Source organism: Ailuropoda melanoleuca, chromosome 1 (assembly GCF_002007445.2).
Source record: "Ailuropoda melanoleuca isolate Jingjing chromosome 1, ASM200744v2, whole genome shotgun sequence".
Classification (NCBI taxonomy): domain Eukaryota; kingdom Metazoa; phylum Chordata; class Mammalia; order Carnivora; family Ursidae; genus Ailuropoda; species Ailuropoda melanoleuca.
In genome coordinates, this window is record NC_048218.1 from 78694834 (window position 1) to 78718742 (window position 23909).

At 42.9% G+C, this 23909-nt stretch overlaps 1 protein-coding gene across 4 annotated transcripts in view; it reads right to left on the reverse strand.

The window, feature by feature from the left end:
- MAP3K13 (mitogen-activated protein kinase kinase kinase 13) overlaps window positions 1–23909 on the reverse strand; it is a 135532-nt gene that overhangs the window by 7544 nt on the left and 104079 nt on the right. For all 4 annotated transcript variants that reach the window (XM_034661699.1, XM_034661689.1, XM_034661704.1 and 1 more), the window contains 7 exons: window positions 20250–20408; window positions 18116–18274; window positions 17570–17678; window positions 11010–11119; window positions 10127–10243; window positions 9308–9445; window positions 4165–4951 (listed from right to left, as the gene is read on the reverse strand). In XM_034661699.1, coding sequence (XP_034517590.1) covers window positions 4165–4951; window positions 9308–9445; window positions 10127–10243; window positions 11010–11119; window positions 17570–17678; window positions 18116–18274; window positions 20250–20408 — 1579 coding nt within the window. The remainder of the gene's footprint in view (window positions 1–4164; window positions 4952–9307; window positions 9446–10126; window positions 10244–11009; window positions 11120–17569; window positions 17679–18115; window positions 18275–20249; window positions 20409–23909) is intronic.

Sequence of the window (23909 nt, forward strand, 5' to 3'; positions counted from 1 at the left end):
CCTGAGCTGAAGGCAGACGCCCAACTGCTGTGCCACCCAGGCGCCCCGGAGAAAGAGTTTTATATCAATCTGTGTGTGTCTCTCTCTCATACACACACACACACACACACTCCTTGTAAAGATTTAATTATAATCAAAAGGCACTGAAAAGCAGTTTTCTGAGTGTCATCTTTAAACATATATATTTTCAGGGGCACCTGGGTGGCTCAGCTGGTTAAGCGTCAACCTTCGGCTCAGGTCATGATCCCAGGGTCCTGGGATTGAGCCCCATGGTGGGCTCTCTGCTCAGCGGGGAGTCTCCTTGAGATTCTCTCTCCCTCTCCCTTTGTCCCTCCCCCACTTGTGCTCTCTCTCTCAAATAAACTCTTTAAAAAAAATAAACGTATGTATTTTCATTCATTCATTCAGCAACCTTTCCTCGTTGTCTATGATGACAGGGTCTATACTAGGTGCTGGAAGACACACAGAACTGAGTAAATGTGAGTTTTGCCCTCCAGTAGATAAGGACTCCATGAGACTATCCAAGGTAAGTAATGGGGAGGGGAAATTAGAGAGAAGGTCTTGGATTGGGGGGCAGTCTCTTGTAATCCTTGTCATTCATGGTCCAGGCCCTGACACAGGGACTCCACCAAGAAGTGATCTTTCAGTTCTTTAAAAACCCAACAACTACTTTTCCCCTTCTCTGTACCAATCACCTTTTCACTAATATTATAGTTACTACGCTCATTTGCACTACTAAGGCATACATTATTTGAGGGTCAAACCACATCTTGTATAGTATTTCTCATTCCAATGTGAATACAAAACAGGTGCTTAGTGCATTATGGAGTCAGCATGTTGGTAAGGATAAGGGAGCTCCGGTTGGGACATATGAGGCCTCATGGTTGCCAGGGCTCTGTGGTTAATCTGGAAGGCTGCATAAGTGTCTTGTCTGAGGAGATGATCTTCCTTCACAGGGAAGAGTCCATCTCTCTTCGAGAACATAAGAACAAGCACACTTAAAATCAACTGTCCTTACCCACAGAATCATGATGCACTGGATTACTACCATCCATTGTGAGGAGGGTAATTGGGTCAAAGCAACTGTACCAAAGGTTGAGGATAATTTACTTTTAAAGTCAGTTTTAGGGGCGCTTGGGTGGCACAGCGGTTAAGCGTCTGCCTTCAGCTCAGGGCGTGATCCCTGCGTTGTGGGATCGAGCCCCACATCAGGCTCCTCTGCTATGAGCCTGCTTCTTCCTCTCCCACTCCCCCTGCTTGTGTTCCCTCTCTCGCTGGCTGTCTCTATCTCTGTCAAATAAATAAATAAAATCTTTAAAAAAAAATAAAGTCAGTTTTAATATACCATTACTCTTACCCATTTGTATTCTGATATGCTTTTTTGAGTAGAAAGGACAGGCATGGGGTTATACTGACTGCCAAGATGAGCATTTATCCGAGGCACTGTGGAAGTGGATCTCATTCAAGAGAAGTTGAACTGCCCTGTGGGAGTACTGTTCCAATGAGGCCAAATGTATAGGGTGTGCGCTCCCTGGCCTGCCAGCCCACAGAATGCATCAAAATGGCATCAGAATGGTTCAAAGATACATGTTACTCGGGAGCAGACTGGGGTGACTGCTAAAGGGTACAGGGTTTCTTTTTAGGATGATGAAAATATTCTAAAATTGCTGATAACAGTGAAGAAAAGAACTGAGTGGTACATTTAATGGGAGAACTTTATGGTATATGAGTTATATCTCAATAAAGTTGTTACCAAAAAAAATACGTCACTGGCCACATAGGGGTGGGGGAGCAGAGATCAAATTAACTCAAATTCACCACCCAAAACACAATTTAATCTCTGGGAATGCTTTGTCAGCAGCAACAATGTATGTGGGGGAAGAAATGCAGTTCTGAGTCAGTAGCTCTGAGCCACAACTTTTTTAAAAAATTGAAGTATGGTTGATTTACAATATTGTATTAGTTTCAGATGTGTAACATAGTGATTCAACAATTGTATATATTAGGCTACGCTTGCCAAAATAAATACAGCTATTGTCTATCATCTTACAAAGTTATTACAACATTATTGACTAAATTCCCCAGGCTTTTCTCGTCACCCCTTGTGAGTTATTTTGGAACTGGGAGTTTGAACCTCTTAATCCCCTTTACCTATTTCATCCATTCCCCCACCCCCCCTCCCCTTTGGCAACCACTAATTTGTTCTCCATATTTATGACTCTATTTCTGGCTTTTTGTTCATTTGTTTGTCAGAGTCCACATGTAAGTCCACATGATATGGTATTTGTCTTTTTCTGTCTGACTTATTTCACTTAGCGTAATACCCTATAGGTCCATCCATGTTGTCATGAATGGCAAGATTTTATTCTTTTTTTATGGCTGAGTATATCCCATTGTATATATGCATTTATGTATGTATGTACACACACACATACACACACCCCACATCTTCTCGATCCATTCATCCATTGATGGATACCTAGGCTGTTTCCATATCTTGGCCATTGTAAACAATACTGTAATAAACACAGGGGTGCATATATTTTTTCTAATTAGTTCTTTTGTTTTCTTTGGGTAAATACCCAGAAGTGAAATTTCAGGATCACATGGTATTTCTATTTTTAATTTTTTGAGGAACCTCCATACTGTTTTCCACAGTGGCTGCACCAGTTTGCATTCCCACCAACAGTGCACACAAGTTCCCTTTTCTCCACATCCTCTCCAACTTGTTATTTCTTGTCTTTTTGATTCTAGCCATTCCGACAGGTATGTCAACTTCTTTTATTATTTTTTATTTTTTATTTTTTTTTAAGATTTTATTTATTTATTTGACAGAGAGACAGCCAGTGAGAGAGGGAACACAAGCACGGAGTGGGAGAGGAAGAAGCAGGCTTCCAGCGGAGGAGCCTGATGTGGGGCTCGATCCCACAACGCCGGGGTCACGCCCTGAGCCGAAGACAGACTCCTAACAACTGTGCCACCCAGGCGCCCCTACTTCTTTTAAACGTCTAATTGACTGAAACATACTCATTTACATTTTAGACCCTTTCATTCCTTCAACTCACTCCTGATGAATGCTGATGAGATGAAGCAATGCTGAGAACTGAGTGGGTGTTTGTGCTGTGCTAAACACTTTTCATACATAATCTTATATTTAACTCATTAGCCGGATGAGGTAACATTTTTGGAAGGTTGTTACGTGCCAGGCCTTGTTCTAAATGCTTTTTATGTATTAACTGATTTAATCTTCACATCAACCAATATGGCAGGGTCCACTATGCACCCCATTTATAGACAAGGACACCAATGTTCATAGAGGTTCTAAGTGAAAGAGCCTTGCTTTAAACTCTGATCTCTCTGGCTCCCAGGTTCATACTCTTAACTACTATAGCAGATTGCCTCCAAGCTCATAAAACCTAGGCAGCCAGTGCGTGAGGAGGAGAGGAACAGGTTTCAGTGATGGAGACCTCACTGGGTCATGATGGTTATTAATAAAGGCAGTTTTCCAAAATACATTGGTTTTTACAAATATTTTATTTTTTCTTAAGTAGGCTCCTCACCCAACGTGGGGCTTGAACTCATGACCCCAAGCTTGAAAGTCACATGCTCCACTAACTGAGCCAGCCAGGCACCCATCCAAAATATCTTGTGAAGAAAGCTAGATCTATGGGATATTAGTAAGATGTTATTTTTAAAGCCAGTATGGCCAAATAGGTGAGGGAAAGGCTAGATTAAACAAGGAACTGTATGATTTTTTAAAGCCTAGGATTTGTTGATGTGCAGTAGGAATCCCCAAGAGAGGACAGAGAATACTATGTTTTTCAAACTTGTTTTATAATGGGATCCTTCCTTCTTGCAACATCCATCAGGACTAGGCTAGGGTAATTCTAATTTTGATTACGTATCCCTAGTATATGGTTATTTATCTATTTTCTAAGTTAGATATATTTGAATCAGTCCTCTGGTTCAGCAGTTCCCAAAGCGCAGTCTCTAATCTATCACTTAAGCAGCGTGGCAAGAGAGTACTGAAAGTCAAAGCAACTTCTGTTTATGCTTTTGTCATCTCTTCCCTTTACAAAATGGACACGTGATGCAGGTTTTCTCATGTGCACCACATGCCAGGCTCAGACATTCCATGAAGCTGCTGCTGGCATTACAGCTTACCTTTTGCAGGGGCCTTGTGTTTCGAGGTAGCATTGGGGGGGTGATGTGATGAGGAATGCCAAGGGATGACGCAGACCTACGGCCTTTGAATTCATTTTCTTCCATTTTCTCAGAACCTTGGGCATCTTCCGAGAGGGGATTATGTGCTGGTGACTTGAAAAGGTCGGGACTCCTACCCACCGGCTCAGCAGAGGGTATGTCTAAGGACCCACACTGTTCTGGCCTGCACTGGAGGCAGGGGTCATAAGGGTCAGCCTGACAACAGCCCCACGGGCCAGCCGGGCCCTGGTCCGGCTCAGAGCTTCTCCAGCAGTCTGCTGCCATGGCCGTGGAGATGAGGTCAGGGCTGGAGCCAGGCATCTGTCTCTGAGCATGGTTGCTGAGTGGGCTCCGCAGGGCTGCTGCAGGGCCAAAATACCGCAGGTTGTTGGCGCACGTTGCAATGTCCTGTCCGTGCATATTGAGCCTGGGATGGTGACTCTGAGACGTGGCAGGAGGGGTTTGCTGGTACTGCTGCTGCAGAGGATGGTGGTGATGGGGAGAAGGGTACTGGGGCTGAGCGTCGTGTAGATAAGTGGGATGGGGTGGATTTTCCTGGGCTGGCTGGTTTTTCAAGATCCCGGCAAAGTCACTATGGCTGCCTCTGCTATTCCCTCGGCGGTGGCGTGGTTTGCTCCGATACCGGCTCTTGCTGCTTGAGGTGGACGTTTTGGGACTTCCGGACAAAGGGGACGCAGCGGGAGCCACCTCCATACTGGGGATACCTTCGGATCTCAACAGATCTGGCCTGGGAGGAAAGAGAAGATTTCGTTTTGAACATATGAAAACACATTCATGTTTGGGGAAATGTAACCCAAACCTTAAAATACACACACCCTTTGAAACAGCAGTCACGTATGCAGGGATTTATCCAATGCAGATCACAGATGTGCACGAAGATGTATGTCTGAAGACGTTATGTTATGGACTATAGTTTAACACAGCAGAAAATTAGAAACAACCTGGATGTCCACTATAGAGGATTTCCTTCATTCCTTCTGGAGTTTCTTCTGTGCCTTACTAGCTGAGGTACCCATCCCCCTTTAAATTCTAATTCTACCCTACAGGTTTCTTGATCTCTTCCTTATAACCTCAGCTATCAGCCTGGTGCCAACATGCCAAGGCAGAACAAGGGTTTGACCACGATCAGAAATCTGTCTGATGATGGATCTAGATAGATTCCACAGAAGATCACAAATCACACAGGTCTGGCACAAGAGAGGGAAACCTCAGGTTACTTAGGCAAGAGGCTAAGTTCAGGGACTTTGGTCTAGACATGGTCTCCTTGAGGTCTGGGACTAGGTCCATCCATCTGTGTATGGGAAGGACACTAGCAGGGAGCCTTGCTCACACTCAGTATTCAAACATGTTTAAGGAAGGGGGGAAAGGGGTGGGGACTGAGGAGGGGGAAACAGTATAGAGCCTAGGAGGTTGGACAGAGCCAGCAAGAGAAGGGCTTGTGAGGAGTGGCCTGGCAGGGTCCTGGCTCTTCTCCTAGCCCTGTTTTCGAGTGCTCACTGGGCTGGTCATGCAGATCATGTGCAAGAGTGAGCCAGAGCTCGAAGGTACACCTCACACGCACTGATTTCAGGGTGCACAGGCAAGCAGTCAATGCTTTCTGAAGCGATGGACTGGTACGGGCAGAGACGCGAGGATACCAGATAGCGCCACTACTTCCCTCCTTCTTTGGGACCAAACAGACACAGATCTTCAGATTACAGAGCTGGAGGACCTGACTTTTTTTTTTTTAACAACAGAATCCTTTCCTCAAATCAATTATGAGAAACTCAGTATATAAAATAGATTTAGTAAGAGAACAGACTGGTGGTTGCCAGAGGTGGGGGATGGGGGAATGGGTGAAATGAAGGAAGAGGGTCAAAAGATACAAACTTGCAGTTATAAAACATCTAAGTCCTAGGATGTAATGTACAGCATGGAGACTATAGTTAATAATACAGTTGACCCTTGAATAATGTGCACAGTCAAAAATCCAGGTATAACTTTTGACCCTAAAAAACTTAAAAATAGCCTACTGTTGACCAGCTGCCTCACTGATAACATAAACAGTCGATTAATACATATTTTGTCTATTATATATAATATATACTGTATTCTTAAAGGAAGCTAGAGAAAAGAAAATGTTCAGAAAATCATAAGAGAAAAAACACCCATAGTATTGTACTGCAAAAAATTCACATATAAGTGGACCTGTGCAGTTCGAACCTGTGTTGTTCAGGAGTCAGCTGTACCACACTGTATATCTGAAAGTCTCTAAGAGATCTGGAAAGTTATCACAAGAAAAATATATATAACTATTTGCGGTGATGAATGGATGTTAACTAGACTTATCGTGGTAATTATTCCATAATATATATGTATATTGAATTGTTATGTTGTACACCTGAAACTAATTTAATGTTATATGTCAATTATATCTCAAACTCCCCCACCCAGATATAGTGGGACAGCTGGGGAGAGGCGGAGAGCAGAAGCCCTTCCCTGCTGGGCTCCCCTTCCTCACCCTCTCTGTTTCTGCAATAATCCCTGAGATCTCTGTGCAAGCCCTAGGGTGTCCCAGACCTTGCCTGAAAACCACAGATACAGTCCCACCTCTACCTTGTGTAATGAGGAAACGGAAGCCCAAAATGGTTCATGGTCTCACAGCACATTACTGGCAGAATCCAGACAAGAAGTCTCTCCTAATCCCCAGACTGGCTTATTGGAGGTTCAGAGGACAAGCTTAAAGGCGCCGACAAATCACAGGGCTTTATTAAAATGGTTGAGTTGCTCAGGTCTGGGATGGGGCCCAAGCGTCTGCATTTCTAACACACTCTCACATGATGCTGAATGGAGGACCACATTTGAGTAGCTAGGGCTCATAGGAAATTAGTCAGCATCAGGCTGTAGGAGACGGGTTTGTCTTCTTTCTCAGGAGAGCAGTTAAAGGCTCGTCTTAGCACAGAAGTTCCAGGTAATACTGGCATGTGATAAGGTGGGCAGAGTACTGGGCTGCTCTGAGCGTCCTCCTGTCTCAGGTTCATGGTTCTGTGGTCAGCTGGCCACCTGTGCCACAGAAAGTATGTGGACTGAGGAGGTCCTGGGGCTTTTACTGAGGCAAGAGAGCCCTCTGAGGCCCAGTCTGGGGCATCTACTTACACAGTGACTGGCTATGGTGGGATCTAGAAGAGAGCTGAGGTGAAAGTGTCCTAAGTCAGGTGAAGGCTGCTTTTATTGAACCTGGCAGTGCAAAAATCACAGAGTAACAATGATACAGCACTTCACAGTTGACAAAGCACTTTACAATAGATAAAACACTTGCTTCCTACTATTCATTTTTCCAATATTCATTTTACAGATAAGGGCACTGAGGGATCCGAGAGGTTAGCTGGCTTGTGTCCATCACAGAGGAAGTAAACAGCAGAACTCCTAACTTGAACCCAGGTCTTTTGACATTAAGGAGTAGTTCTTCCCCATTCCAATCCTCTCCTTGTTATGAGGTATTTAGACTACTGTATTGGACTATACTCACTTGTAACAGGCTTGGTGGACCCATAATTGAACTTCTTTCTAGTCCCCAACTGAACCCACACTGACATCTAGGCCAAAGAATGGTGGACAGTTTTTCCTCTCTAATCTCCCAGGCACTGGACTTCTGACTTAATCATTGGACTATCCAAATAATCGGAAACTGACATTGCTCCAGGGCTAATCAACTGATAGCAGAAGGCTTTGCAGCTCAAAGACCCATTCCAGGCTGTCTTCCTGGGTGAGTTCAGTCAGCTTGTCCATTACCATCTGCTGGCGGTGGCAAACTCCTCTAAACATATTCCTCATAGGCAACATTAAAAGTGAACCTGAGCTCATATTTTGAAAAATGAAACAGTACTATTTTCTCCTCCAAAGCTCTTAGTTTTAACTGTAGCAGAATGCAGGGAGAAGCCCGCAGGTGAACTCTGTCTCCAGTTAAGACATTAAAAGAAAGAGGTATGGGGATCCTCACAGGGTTTTGCCAGGTGCCATCTGCAATTTCTCAGAACTTGACTAGAAGGTGATCAGGGGTGATAAGTAAAAGCAAAACTGGAATTAATCCATGTAATTACTCTTTAGTAGTTTGGATTTATAGTAGTCATGCTATGGTAGAATGGCCATATTCAGAATGGCTACCATTCTGAAAGCCTTAAAATACATTCTTGGTTTGCATTTTGTCATTACCTTTGTTCTTACTGCATTTTTCAGTAGACCATTGGGTCTACACCGCAGGTATAGGGACATTTCTTTCCTTTACATTAACTTGGCTAGAACAGAATCCACTCTCCATTTTTTGGAAGGAATGGGCATCTAGTAGAGCCTGATCATAAAAACTGACAGGAAGAACATTCTAAGATTAAACTAGTAAAAGGAAAATGTAATTAGAGGAAAGAGGAAAGGGCAATCTTTTTTTTTTTTTGTAACTATTCAAAAACTCATTTTTTAGCACCTGTGATTTGTAAGGTGCTTTCGCATTTCTCTTATTTAACTTCACAGAAACCCCATGCAGGAATACAATGAGGGGCCCCACATGGTTAGGTATAGGTAATTATCAAAGCCCCTGCTTTTGTTTTTGGTGGTGGATTTATAGGCACTTTTTACATTAGTAAAAAGAGCTAACTAAATGAATAAGTAAAAGTGGAACACACATGGACCAATGTTGCATAAAACAGGAATTATGATTAACCCAGTTCTGTGCACTGGGGTCAAAAAAAGAAAAAAAAATCTCGTGTGATCATTATGCAATTTTACCCATGGGGCTGAAAGAGGTCAAGTGACATGGCCCACATCATACAGCTTATAATAACAGGCAGAGCCGGGATTTGAATCCACGTCTGCTGGCCCTCAGTTTATTTCTCTGTTCCCTATCCCATGCTAAGACAATAAATATATAGGTCCCCGAGAATAACCTAGATCCCTAGGGTTCATGACACATTCTCTCCCCGTCCTACTCTGTTTTATCTAGAGGCAAGTGTGCCCATGATGAGTTACAGAGCGGACACACCGTCATGGGATAATATATTTTGGGGGATATTTTCCTATTTCTCTGAGTGTCAGGTTGGCACAGGTGTCTCACCGTTTGGTCTGCATCCCAGATTTATGAGGTGCGCCTTTCCTCTTCATGAGTTTCTCCATGGCGTTGGGGTGGATTATTGGACGGACGGGGTGTCGTTTGTAGGTTCCAGGATACTTCTTTTCCACTGCTTGCTCACGTCTGCAGAATGAAAGGAAAAGCCACAGCTTAGTCGCTGCAGACAGAAAAGATGGGCAGGATGTTTTCACAGGCTAATGCCGCTCAGATTCTGGTCACCCTTAACAGATATACATTATTTAAATAACAACGCTACTATTCAGGTTAAAAAGGAAAAAAAAAAGATGCTCAAATCAACTAATCTGACTTCACCGTGCTCTTCCACTCTCTGGTGCACTGGGGGGGCTGACCCTCCCTCCCCCAACGTACCTCATGAGAGACACAGTGCGATGGCAGAAGACCTACTTATTTTCTGTTGTTGTTTTGGTCAGGACCACCGGGGTTTCCTGTCATTGTCAAGAATCCCTTAAGCCACTTTCATCAGCCACCTTACTTCCCCAGGAGGCAAAAAGCTCCCCCTCACCCACGCCAAGCTTTTGTTGAGATGAGGACCCCTTCTCGGAGCCACTCGGCGGGGTGACGTTGCCAATGCTGGTCAAGCGCACGTTCCTTTATAAGAAGCTCGGCAGCAACTCCACTCAACTGAAACTTCACTGGGCACAGCACATCCCTTAAGGAATGCTGGGTAAATGAATAAAGTATCTGCCATTTTAGCTGTGAGTAGTAGCAACATGGCAGAACACTACATTTGGGCTGACTGATAGACCCAACTCGGGAAGGACAGACAGAAGTCTGGATACATACTTAATGAGCTCCTTCTCCCGCATTTCTAGCTGCAGCATGATGGCACTCAGTTCCATGTATAAATTATTAGCCCGCTCAAGTTTTCTCTCATAGTGTTCACGGATATCCAGAGCATGCCTACCAAAGAAAAGAGAGGATCAGCGAAGCTGACTACCTTGGGGGAGAACAAAGAACAGCTCTAATGAATTAGAACCAGGATGGTTTCTCTCAAAAGCATTTGTCTGAGGGCCGTCTAAATCTAAGGGATCCCCTGTCTGATGTAGTGACTTGGACAATGGAGTGGGAGGTGGGAAATCCAAGCTTTCACTTGGTTTATCCTTAGGGGCCACATCCAGCCATACAGAATGGCCAGAGGGGGGCACAGATAAATATCTGATTGTGATTTGTGCATAACGTGTACCCTTTGTCTGTGTAGCACTGACAATACCTTAATAAGAATACAGTATAATACACTCATGTTCATGGAAATATGCAATTAAGGCTGACCCCCAACCCCATACTTATCTATGGCACAGATCCTGCCTCGTACGGCGGTGTCGGTGGCTACACCCCTTAATCCATCATAAGCATCTTGAGACCAGCAACTACATCTTATAAAGCGCTGTCTATCATGTCAGCTAGGACAGGCACTGAATGAAGAAAGAGCATGGCTCTAGGGGCGCTGGCGGCAGAGATATAATAAATGAGGACTACAAGGCTGCAGGGAGAGGACAGGACAGTGGGATAAAGGAGGGCTAACTTTTGGGGCAACCTTTACAGAGAATTAACAGTAAGTAGCAGAGGTGAAATGTGTGTAGAAGGTGAAATGGTGATTCACAAAGTGAGTTCCCGCCAGTATCTGAAGATCTGGGGATAAGACGAGGTGGGGGAGAAAGCAGCCCACCTGAGCTCTTCTCTGCGCCTCCGAATCAGTTCTTCATCTAATCGGTGTATACAAGTTCCCTCACTTTTGATCTTCTCAAAGTGTTTTTTCACCTCTTCTCTCCATTCAGCCTGGGTGAGGACAAATTAGACTTTGTTAGTACTCCAGGAGTTTCAGTCCGATGTAACCATAGGAGCAGGTGTAAGATGGTCTTCCCTGCAAGCTTTTACTGTAGAGCCTTAGAGAATAAATGTTCAATAAATATTAGTGGCTAGCATAAGAGCTCACGCTCCTGTATCTGCACCCCCCTGCTTCACACACCATCACCTCATTTTCTGTATGTAGTCCAACATGGGATGCCATCTCTTTTCCAGTTTCCTTGCCATACTGGCCACCAGAAATATCACAGCTGGCATACTGGCCATCACCTCTGGAACAAGAGAGCTCAGTTTTAAATGACGGTGGCTGAGAGAGGAGCTCTGCTAACCATCTGGTATGATAAGTACGTGCCAGTGAGAATAGGATCGTGTTTACAATTGGCACCAGAATTTCTGCTAGGTTTTGTTGATGAAAGTATCTTGGGGCGCCTGGGTAGCTCAGTCAGTTAGGTGTCTGCCTTTGGCTCTGGTCATGATCCCGGGGTCCTGGGATCAAGCCCCACATCAGGCTCCCTGCTCTGCGGGGAGCCTGCTTCTCCCTCTCCCTCTGCCTGCCTCTCTCTCCCTGTGTCTCATGAATAAACAAAATCTTTTTTTTTTAAAGAAAATATCTTGGAAAAAAATATTTGGAGTAGAAGACCCAAAGGGCATGAACAACAGGACTTGGGAGTAAAAGTAGAGGGAATTCTACAGGAAATGAGGAGTGAGGGAAAGAACAGGAAAAGAGAAATAGGAGGAGAAAAAGTATGGCTAAACAATTTAGTAGTCTGACAAGATTTTTAGACTGGGGATGAATACCTAATACGTGATTTCAGTTATTCAAAATGTAAGCCTCTTCCAATTTCTGAAACCTTTAGTAAAGTTTCTGATATTCACCTTGACTTTGGATGAGTGTTTTTGTATTTTTTTAGACATCAAGGAAAGGTGCTGAACTTCATGTTTGGGTCAATGATGGGTAAAGATAAAGGAACAACCACAAGATGGCGGGGATGGGGCCCAAAAATCTTAAGAAGGCAGAGCAAGAGTGACCACGAAATTATAAATCGCCTAGGAATTCACAGACATGTTAGGACACTGGGATTTCCACAAGCACGGAATTCCAAGCCAATTTTATCTAATTTCAGGGGCTAGAAAAACCTCTGCTGGAATATAGTCTACAGGCAGTTTCTAGAAAGCAGCTAAAGGAGATGTTTCCTCAAATTCCATGTAAACTACAATCCCAAGAAGCTAATGAGATTAAGATACTTTCCAGTCAAGGCTGGATGTATAACTAAATGTTCTGTATATTCTTCCTCCGGAGTTATTCCATCACCTTGAGATTCACGTGTAAGTTATTTCTTTAGATCATGGAAGAAGTTATGCTTAAGTACTTGCGAAATTGCTGAAGATTTCTCCCCAAATTTGCTGTTTCTCATTTACTTTTTTTTTTTTTTTTAAAGATTTTATTTATTTGACACAGAGAGAGAGTACAAGCAGGGGGAGTGGCAGGCAGAGGGAGAGGGAGAAACAGACTCTCCTTCGAGCAGGGAGCCTGACATGGGACTCAATCCCAGGACCCTGGGATCAAAACCTGAACCGAAGGCAGATGCCTAATCAACTGAGCCACCCATGCACCCCTCTCACCCCTCTCATTTACTTTCATAAAAGAAATTATTTAGAAAGTGATTATCCTGGTTATCTGCTTATAATATGCTAGATCTTCATATATATATGTATGTATGTGTATGTATATATATGTGTGTATATATATATGTATATATATATATACATATTGACTGACCATTGGAGAAAGATTTCTGTCAGTCAGCTGACTTTGGGGACCAAACCTGCCAAACGATGTCATCAGAAAGTGAAGGTCATCAGAAAGTGAAGGTCATCAGAAACTCAGATCCAGAATGCACTGCCCATTGTTTGGTAACAGTCTTTGACAGTATTAAGCAATAAATGCAAGTTTGATTGAGCCTCCAGTAATGCTGTTCTTGCCATCATCAGATCAAAGTCTGAAGGAGAATACCTGAGCTTTAAGAAGCCTAAGATTTACAATCAAGAGTTGTTAGACCAAGAAAGGTAAGGGAGAGCACCAGGTCTGGGCCTTGAAGTGTCCTCTTTTATGCAAAAACGTATCAGTACACACCAGTACAATACCTAAAGAAGGGACCAGGAACAGACTAGCTCCCTCTGGTGGTCAGGAATCAGATGTCACAGAACAGATTCTTTTTTTCTTTCTTTCTTTTTCTTTTTCTTTCTTTCTTTCTTTCTTTCTTTCTTTCTTTCTTTCTTTCTTTCTCTCTCTCTCTCTCTTTCTTTCTTTCTTTCTTTCTTTCTTTCTTTCTTTCTTTCTTTCTTTCTTTCTATTCTTGAAATTCTTGAGGAAATAAACCTCCTGATAGCTAGCTTATGGGAATGGAAATTTAAAGAGAACCCTTTGAAGATTGAAACCTATTAAAAAAGTAGATTTCCAAAAAGAAGTCCCCTCCCCCCCACCATGAAGAGGGAACAGGATGTGTGGGAAAACCCCAGGTCCTGATTAATAATGTATTTTCCCCAAAGCTATGGTGTTACTGGTCGATGTTAATTTTGGAGTTCCACCCCATATGCTTAGAATCTTTACCTAATAGGAGTTCCTATTTGCATTTAATCTTCAGTTCAGACATGTCTGGGCATATCTGAAGAGAGGGAAGGTAGGGAGGCTGGAAGCCAGTTTGCACAGAGACTGAGATGCCTCTGAGAGAAAATATGGTGTGAGAGAAGGAGGAATCCTGCATGAGCCTGACCTATAACAAAGCCACCCTCTTAGGATGGAGGAGCATTTCCCAATGTTTCATGAAAATATCTGTAAAACACTGGGCCGTCACCAGCACTGCTCTGTAACCAAGTGTAACTCAACAGAGAAAGGAACAGTTCATTGTGTAAATAGAACAATGTGCAGCTTTGGACTCTTGATAAGTCCAGAACTTTAGTTACAGCAGGAAATGGCAGCTCCTGGTGGGTGAGGGCAGTGCCTTAGGATATGGCGGCATCCAATGGAGGCCAGCTGGGCCTATGGTCTTGCAGCAGAAAACAGAGTGCACCTATAAAGTCGTATCTAGCAGATACTAGGCAGGAAACTGCTGTCTGGCCAGTCCGTGGAAAGCAGAACAGATGTTACTATGAGGTTACTGAGATCCCCACTCTTCACTGGGGATCACCCCAAATGCATGTGGGGGGGTGAAGGGAGGGACTAGGGGGTGCTTCACAAGGGGGGTAAGCAGGTAAGGGAAAAATCCCAAGTGAAACATGGGTTATTACCATTAATGGGATCCTTTTTATGTCCTAGATAAGGCCTGGGAAAGGCCATCCCACTTAAAAGGTTTTCCGTCTTCTTCGGACTTCCAGTTACCTGTTATGAACAGGTAAATTCATAGAGACAGAAAGTAGAACAGAGATTACCAGGGGCCAAGAGGAGGAGGGAATGGGAAATGATTGCTTAATGGGGTGATGAGAATTTTGGAAATAACAGTGACAATTTCATAATGTTGTGAATTTAATTAATGCTACTGAATCGCACACTTCAAAATGGTTAAGATGGCAAAGTTTGTATTATTCATATTTTACCACAATTTTTAAGAAGGAAAAAAAAGAAGTGGAGCCAGTTCCAGCCTAGCTGGAGGAATAGAGAAGCAGGATGTTAGGGGGCTAAGTAGCAGGAAATCAGATATTCTGAGTCAGAAAAGACTTAAGAGGTCATTAAGTCCAACCCTTGACTGGCCCAGGAGTCCTCTTTACTGCCTTCCAGGCTGAGTGTCCAGCCTCTGCCTAAGGACCTACTTCTCGTGATGAAATTGGTTTTTTTTTTTTCTTAAGTTTAAAAAATTTGTTTAAGTAATCTCTCCACCCCACATGGGGCTCAAACTCATGACCCTGAGATCAAGAGTTACACGCCCTTCCAACTGAGCCAGCCGGGGGCCCCAGGATGAGATGACTCTTAAGGAGCACAGTCCGTCCCTATAATGAACTTCGTGTGTCTGCAATTCCCAGCCCCCAAATTTCTGGGTGATCGCAGTGGTACAGTGGTACTCAAAAGGGAACCAGAATGGTGCAAAGGCAGAGCATGGGGGAGAGCTTAGAAGCTGGGCACAAGGCCCACCCAGCAGTGCGGATCTGGGACTCGGCTAAAATGTTTTCTAACAACTAATAGCTCATGCCGGGGCGCCTGGCTGGCTGGGTCAGCAGAGCATGCGACTCTTGATCTCAGGGTTGGGAGTTCAAGCCCCACGTCGGGCGTAGGGCTCACCAAAAAAAAAAAAAAAAAAAAAAAAAAAAAAAAAAAAAAAAAAAAAAAAGAAAGAAAAAAAGACTAATATCAAATGCAGTTGAATTTCAGGAACAATAGTTGCGCACTTGGAGAAACAGGTTACTGCGTGGGAGCGAAGCAGTAGCTTTGGCAGAGTGGAGTACCGTAGCGAAATGGGTTGCTGCGCTACGGATGCCAGCGGAAGCAGCTACTCTCAGGAGGGGCCAGCCGGGATCCCGGCAGCCCGACGGTGCTCCCGATGGACAGTTCTGGTGGACAGCGGAGACCCGTGGCTAAGCACCGGTGCCGGGTAACTGATGCGGACCGGGCTCTGTCAGCAGGCAGGAGGAGGGGAAGCCGCAGGGACGAGCCAGCTGCAGGAGCGCACAACCCGGTGCTCAACAGCCGGCTCCTTCCCCGTCGGAGTGGCGTCGAGGCAAAACACCGTGCTGAGGGGTTCCCCAACTGCCACCTCGTCCGTCTCAGGAGTTCACCAGAATGTGACGGCCTGAAGGACGCTTCATTTCTGTAGCTTCGTGGCCAGTGAATAACATCTTACAATCGAGCAGCTCTTTAGTGTCCAATACCGTTGCATTTTTATCTTCTCATTTGATCCTAGCTACGACCCCATGAGAAAGAGAAGAGATGACCATCTTCACGGTTTAGATGAGTATGCTGAGGTTTAGAGAATTTTAGTGGCTTATCCAAGATCATAGGACAAGCGTTAGATGCAAGTCTGTTGCTTTTCTTAGTACTTCAGTAGCTAGTTCATAAATACTTTATCAGTAGCCAGAGAGAGTCTGAATTTCAGACCCAGAGACAAACCAGCTTGTAAATACCTAAAATAATCCTAGGAACTAGCAAGCATAGCAGACTTGGGGCTATATAAGGAGAGGTAAAATTTTATGTTGGGAGAAACATGTGGAAGAATTAATATTAAAAGATGTCCAGTGGGACATTTTCCCCTTCCTTTCCTTCCCCTTCTTCTCCCCTTCATATTCTTGCTCCAAAAGAAACTTTTCTGAGTTCAATTTTCCTGCTGCCTGTATCGGTAAACAGTAGTTTGTGCAAACCCGGGTACTGGATGTGGGCGCTTGGTTGCCCTACATGGTGCTTTGCACATGGTGGGTCCTCAGAAGACGTGCCACTGGCTTCAGAAGTGACAGTCTGGGAGCATTCAAGCAAAATCTGTTTCCAGTCTGAAGTTTTCCAAGTACGTACAGTTCTCCTGTCTCAGTGGCTTGTGACTTTAGTACTCTCACCAAAAACTGCTTTTCCAAACCATGCTACGTATACTTCTATGGTAAAGGAAGCAAAGTTGTAATTGCAACTGTAGCATAAAGCTTGAAAGATTCCCTAGAAAGTACTTACTATTATTCTCTTTCATTTCACGAAAGGGCCTCAGCCTTTTTCTGAACACTAATACAGAGATTGGACAGATTGCTTTTCCTGTGCCCCATACTTAACAGGTATTGAAACAGATACGCAATGCTTTTAATAGTTCTAAAGGAGTTTATCTAAATGTTTTAAGTCATAAATCTGGAATGGTCTCTAAGACAGTAAAGGCTAACAGAGACATTACATTACATTTTATCTGGTGCTAATAGGTGACACATAGAAGAAAGGTTTTCTTTCTGGGCTTAATTTTATCCTGGCTCTCTCTGGTACTTAACTTCCTTCCTCTGTACTTTAGATTTTTCTCCCTCAAGGGAAGCAATCCTTTCATGAAGGTTGGCAGTAATTCTTTTCTTTAAGTTTTTTTTTTTTTAATTTAAGTAATCTCTACACCCAACATGGGCTCGAACTCACAACTACTAGATAAAGAGTCGCATGCTCTACCCATTGAGCCAGCCAGGCTCCCTGGTCAGCAGTAATTCTAATTCAAATTTATTCCTCTTTTTTCTTCAACAATTTCACCACTCTGAGGACGACATTCTGACACATGTTCCTTTCCAATGAGATAATGATATATCTTAAGTCTTCAAAAAACTCCAAAACTTCCCATGTGTAAGGTATCATAGTTATTGCTTCACAACGACTAGAGCTCTAGAATTGTTATAAGGATCAGAATGGTTCTAAGAGTTCCTCTTCCTCATCCAGAGTTCCCTGGCTGTGTGCTCACTACATGGGGAGCAAGTTTCCAGACTTACCTGAGACTTGAAGTAGGTTTCTTGTGGGGTGGCAAGAACGTCTGCGGAGGCAATGTCTAAATGCATGAGCGTCTGCCGGAAAGAAGGCCGGTTGCGAGGTTTACTCTGCCTGCAAGTTAAAAAAGACAGCTTGTTCATTGCAGAGTCTGTGTCCACGACGATAAAGATTTTATTCTACTTTATAAAAAATATTTTTGGCTCCATGCATGGCTATATCTCAGGCCGTGCTCACATGCTGAAGAGCAAAAGGAAAATGTAATCAGGAGATACCGTAATGATACAATGGAAATCTCTAGAATCAGTGACCTGTTTGATCATCATAGTCCCTTAGGACTAGGGAAGTCATAATAGCTATCATTTATGAAGGCCTACTATTTCAGGATGTGCCGAGGTCTTTATTTATCAATAACTCCAAGTCTCCCGGGCTTGAACCAGGTGATTCGCTCCAAATCCATATTGGAGGCTTCCCTGCAGTTTCACAGAAATTTTGAATGTGGTTTTGAGGAAGAAGGTAAAAGAGAATCTTGGGAGAAATAGATTGCTTACCATGTCTGTTTCATAAGGATTTTGAATCCATCAGGGCAAGTGGAAGGAACTGGAAGGTGTAGGCTATTGCTTCCAACACCCCAAATTATGGCTGAAGAGTCTACATCTTTGTAAGGAATCTCTCCTGTCAGCAGCTCCCAAAGCACCACTCCGAAAGACCTACAGTGGTACCGGGAACAGGTACCAAAGACAGTGCGGAAAGACTGGTTTGTATTTTAGTTCTTTATTCGTGTTTAATCAAATATACATCCAGTTTCAAAATTCTAATACTGCCATAAGAAGAACAGAAACAGCCAGGAAAACTCTGAAAAAGAAACTCAATGAGGGGTAACCCACACTGCTTGATATTAAGACGTACCATAAGGCTTGGCAATTAACTGTGGTGTGTGAATGGACAACAAGACTAATGGAAGGGAGCAGAAATCCATAGATAGGCCAAATATATATAGGACTTGAGTATATGATAGAAGTGATATCCCAAACCAGTGCGGGAACACTGACTAGTCAGTAAATGCTGTTGGGACAACTGGGGGGGAAATTAAATCTATAGCTCATCTTACATCAAGATACATTCCAAATGAATCAAAAATTCAAATGTGAAAAAAAAAAAGAAACCATAAACCCATGGAACACATGGAACACATGGGAAATTTTTTTCTTTTTACTAATCTTAGAGTGGTGAAAGCTTCCAAATTATGAAATCCAAAAGCCACAAATGGAGAGATTGATCAGTTAAATTGCATTTTAAAAAAACCCAAAATCTAGCATGGAGAAAGAACTCCATCATAAACAAAATAACAAAACGTGTAAAGTATCCATAATTCATACACACAAAAGGCTAATCCCCTTAATATATAAATTATATTATATATTAATAAGAATCTTATCTCTTATAACCTCTTATAAATTAATAAGAATCAAGATCAGAGAGCTTAGCAAAAGGTCAGAATAGTTCACAAATAAGAAATTACAAATGGTTTGTAAAAAATATGAAAAAACATACAACCTAACTTATAAGTTATAAGAAGGGGAGCGCACATTAAAACTGCACCCAAGATACCATGTGTTACCTAGACGGCTGGCAAAAATCCAGAAAGTTAGCACATTTTGTTGGTGAGACTGAGAAATCACTTATCCATTTCTTTTGGGAACGTAATTGGTATAATCCCAAAGGAGGACATGTTGGTGATAATTACCCAAATTACAAATGATCCCATATTTCTACTTTATCTTACTCTGGTTTACATGTAATTCCAACGTATGTTATTACTTTGGTTTTAAGCCTAAAAGTTTTTATTTTTTATTATTTTTTATTTTTTTTAAAGAGTTTATTTATTTATTTGACAGAGAGAGACAGCCAGCGAGAGAGGGAACACAAGCAGGGGGAGTGGGAGAGGAAGAAGCAGGCTCCCAGCAGAGGAGCCCGATGTGGGACTTGATCCCGAAACGCTGGGATCATGCCCTGAGCCGAAGGCAGACGCCTAACGACTGCGCTACCCAGGCGCCCCAAAGCCTAAAAGTTTTTAGTAGCCGGTTTTAAGGATGGAAGAAGTGACTACAGTGAAATAGACCATTAGCAGTAAAGACTCGTAATCTCAAAGGAAAAGCTGATAAAGATTTTTAAAAGGACAAAAAATAAAAAAAGCATAGCTCATAGGGAATATTTACTGAAAGGGCAAACAGCCCTATTCTACACTTCAAATAGCTCTAAAGCACATAACCGTATCACAGCAAAGTATATCACTGATGTACACAGTGATGGTCTGAGGCACCAAGACTAGGTAAACTTTGTTTAATGTATTTTATTAAGAAGGTAAGAATTATGTAATATATTTCCCAAAGACTTCTATACTAGATGCTTCTTTAAAGTAAACTTTCCATTTTCCAGAAAGTTCGGCATATTCTGTGAAGGTCTCCAAAACTGATGATAGACATTCACCCTAATTCCCCTCTCAATCCTCCTCAGCACTCGCATCACGACCCTGAGTAGTACCTTAGATAATAGGAGGCTGAAATCAACCAGCAGTGAGTAACACTAAAGAATATTTTGGAAAAGGAGAAGTGTTGGAGGAGGAAAGGACTCATAGGGTGAAGGGGGAAAGGCTTTCTCGTCGGGACGGATGGCAGCGCTCACCATATATCGACTTTTTCAGAGACAGGTTCATTGCGTATCACCTCTGGGGCCATCCAGGCAACGGTGCCGGCGAAGGACATCTTGGTACTTTTGTCACTGAGCTCCTTAGATGTGCCAAAATCTGAAATCTTTACCGCATCTGTGTGAGTCACCAAAACACTTTAAAAAGAAATAAAGAGACATCCAGATCATTAGTACTAATACAAATCACGGCTGTAATTGGCAACTGCGCGTGCTGCCTCCTACCTTGTGGAATTGGAACTGTGAATTCCAATACATGGGGGCATTAGTGATACGCTAGCCAGGGCATCGCTCACACGCATGAGGCCGCACAGCACCGTGGGCTTTCTCCACCTGGTCTCATCCTGCCTCCAACACTTGCTAACTCTGTGACCGCTGAAAAGCTACCTGATTGTTCTAAGCCAATTTTCTCATCGTAAGATGGAGACAACTCAGGTCCCAGTAATCTTACCCACGATTCCAACGTGCAGAAAACTCTGAATACGGTGTATAGATATTTTCTCATCTATATCAAGAAAACTCAGGTTATTCATCTGTGGCTCATGATAGAGTGCTGTTCTAGACTTTGCTCAGGGTGTGAGGTAATGCACTATGTTTCCTTTCCGAAATCCTCCAAGAGTTTTCGATAAGGACTGATGGGCCCATAATAAAGGCCTCATAGAATTTTCACTTGAATTAAAGAAGATAAGAGATGTAAAACACCCATGCTCAATAAATATTGGTTTCCACCCTTGCCAGTCTCAGACAAACCACTAAAAATAACACTTCTTTTAAAACCACTGTTTAAATGATGTCAACTAAAATCACACATGGGACCATGACACTAGGGATTTTTACATAAAAAGGCTAATAAGCATGCTGGAATTCGACCAATGTTGATATGCAAAAGCTGAAAAAAATTTAGGCTGAAGTAAATTCCACACAAGTCATGTTTGCCTTTTCAGGGTATTTATCTGAAATGTGACCTGGGGAAAATTGCTTTTCTAGCCTTGAAGATGAATACAATCTGGTACCAGTCAAATCCACAATATTAATATACTTACAAACTAGACTGAATTCACTTGAAATAACCTGTTTAGAACTTCAGAATGTTACTGAGTTAGGGTTTCAGAGGCTTAATGATATAGAGACCTATTTTTCTTTTCTTTTTTTTTTTTTAAAGATTTTATTTCTTTATTTGACAGAGATAGAGACAGCCAGCGATAGAGGGAACACAAGCAGGGGGAGTGGGAGAGGAAGAAGCAGGCTCATAGCAGAGGAGCCTGACGTGGGGCTCGATCCCATAACGCCGGGATCACGCCCTGAGCCGAAGGCAGACGCTTAACCGCTGTGCCACCCAGGCGCCCCGAGACCTATTTTTCTTAAGAAGAAGGCTTGATATTCATATCAGAACTGAGGTGGCTAGAAAACAGAAAACTTCTCAATCTCTCTCCTCCCTTCTCTGAACCGGGGACTTCACATTTGCCCCTCTCCCTGCCAGTGTCACACGGCTCTCTAGTTACCAAATGGCTCTGCTTACAACCGCTACAGAATACCTTCACCCACACCCCACTGCTAGTTTGGCACCTGCTATGTAAAATTTACATACTTGGGAAATTTGGATTTAATGGTGTTAGTCTTGGTGAAAATGCATAAGGATTTAAGTATCATGGGATATCTGACATAGTTTCAGAGCGGATAATATCATTTACCCTGAAAGTCAGAAAAGGTGATAAACTCCTGGAAAGAAAAACACTAGAAGCTTCCTCTTCTGCCTCTTTGCGCTGCTCACTGTGAGACTTCTTGGCATAGAAAGAGGGAACGGACATGGGGAGAGACTAGAGGGCACACGCAGTTAGAATTTGTGTGAAGATTTCTCCGAGACAAAGTGGGGGTCACACAGCCTAAGATTAAACGTAGGTAATGAAATCTCTCTTTACTGCAAGCCAGACAGATCTTTGTCTTCTCAAAGTTAGCTTGAACCCAAAGAGGCCAAGGCTGCCGGAACTTTAGGGGAGTACTGATAACAGAGGGAAAGTTTTATTGAGTAACTTATTACCCTAATCTTTAAATGACAGGAGTTAAAGAAAGCAGCGTGTGATTTTATACATTCTAGAATTTCCTGACTTCTTCCTCTACAGTTAATTCTCAAGGGGAACAAGGTGGTTAAGGAGACTATTCAAAGAGGTCTTTGGCAAGTATTTTGTGTCTTTTGTGTGTACGTAGTGGATGACAAAAGCAACATGTTGTGTAAGAATGTGAGCAGATGGAATAAAGACTATAATAAGTTTATTTGCAAGTAAAGCAAGGAGGGGGCCGTTCAGGGAGCTAACGACTAAGATAAGCACTGCTGAGGACCAGGGTGATAAACGAGAGCTGCTCTGAAGTGTATAGTTCAGGACTGATTTGTACCTTCCGTGGACAGCAGGCAGAAATCATTGTGAACCCCTCACCTTCACACGATGAGCAGGATGCAGGCAGGGGCTTTTGGCCTAAAAGTTCTGGGCTCAAGTCCTAGCTCCATGACGTCGGGCTCTGAGCCCTCATTTTTCTTTTTCTTTTCTTTCTTTTGTAGGAAGGGAGAAGGGATGGAGTGTGGGGCAGAGGGAAAGGGAGAGAGAGACTCTTGAGCAGGCTCCACGCCCAGCACGCAGCCTGACGCAGGGCTCCATCCCACAGCCCCGAGATCATGACCTGAGCCGAAACCGAGAGTCGGACACTTAACCGACTGAGCCACCCAGGGGCCCCTCTTACATAAAATAAGAACGATACTTGTTGCAACTACCCCCACACAATTTTTGCCAACATCAAAGCAGATGTGATCATGGATATTAAAAAAATACCATAAACCATGACATATTTTTGAAAAAAGATTAATTCCTCTCTGCTGCTCTAAACTAAAATGTGATGAGAAATAATAAAAAAAATTATGTTTAAAAACAGGAGCTACAATGAAATACACCATTTATTCAATTCCTTTGTTCCCTTGATGTGGTTTGGGGAAGTGAATAAACACTCCTCTTAAAGTGGTTACTGACAGCCAAAGAATCATTTTGAAAACATCACTAGAAACAACTGCTTCTCTTAAATGGCCAGTTTATATGACCTTATGGACACTGTGAAACCTTGTAACTATTTCTTTCTTTCTTTGCTTAGACTCTAGGAAGGTCAGAGCCGAATCTACAGTCTACCTCTAACAACTGTACAGAATCTTGTGCAAACCTTTTGTAAGCAAGCTTTAGTTCTAATGTTCTTATTTTCTCTTTGCCTCAGTCTCTCATTCATCCATTTTTATCCTATTGTATGCATTTCTGAAACTCAGTTTTTAATACAACAAATCAAGCCTTCAGGTGGGAAAGTTTGGCAGTAATTACTGGGGATGATGGAGAGTGAATACTTCAGTTCATAATGAATCTGGCTTCACAGCTGCACAATTAAAAAGCAACACAAAAGGAAAACTAGTGTCAGGTGCTGAGAGCTATCTGCCACATAGGTAAGTAAGCTGGTCAACAATAATCCAAAAAACACACCAACAGAATTACCCGCTGTACCGATTTAAACTGAACTGAAAGTATGATGTTTGAAAACTTGAACCGTGCTTGATAAAATTCCCTTATTTAAAGCAATAAAACAAAATAGCTGAAAAATGAGCTCTGAAAC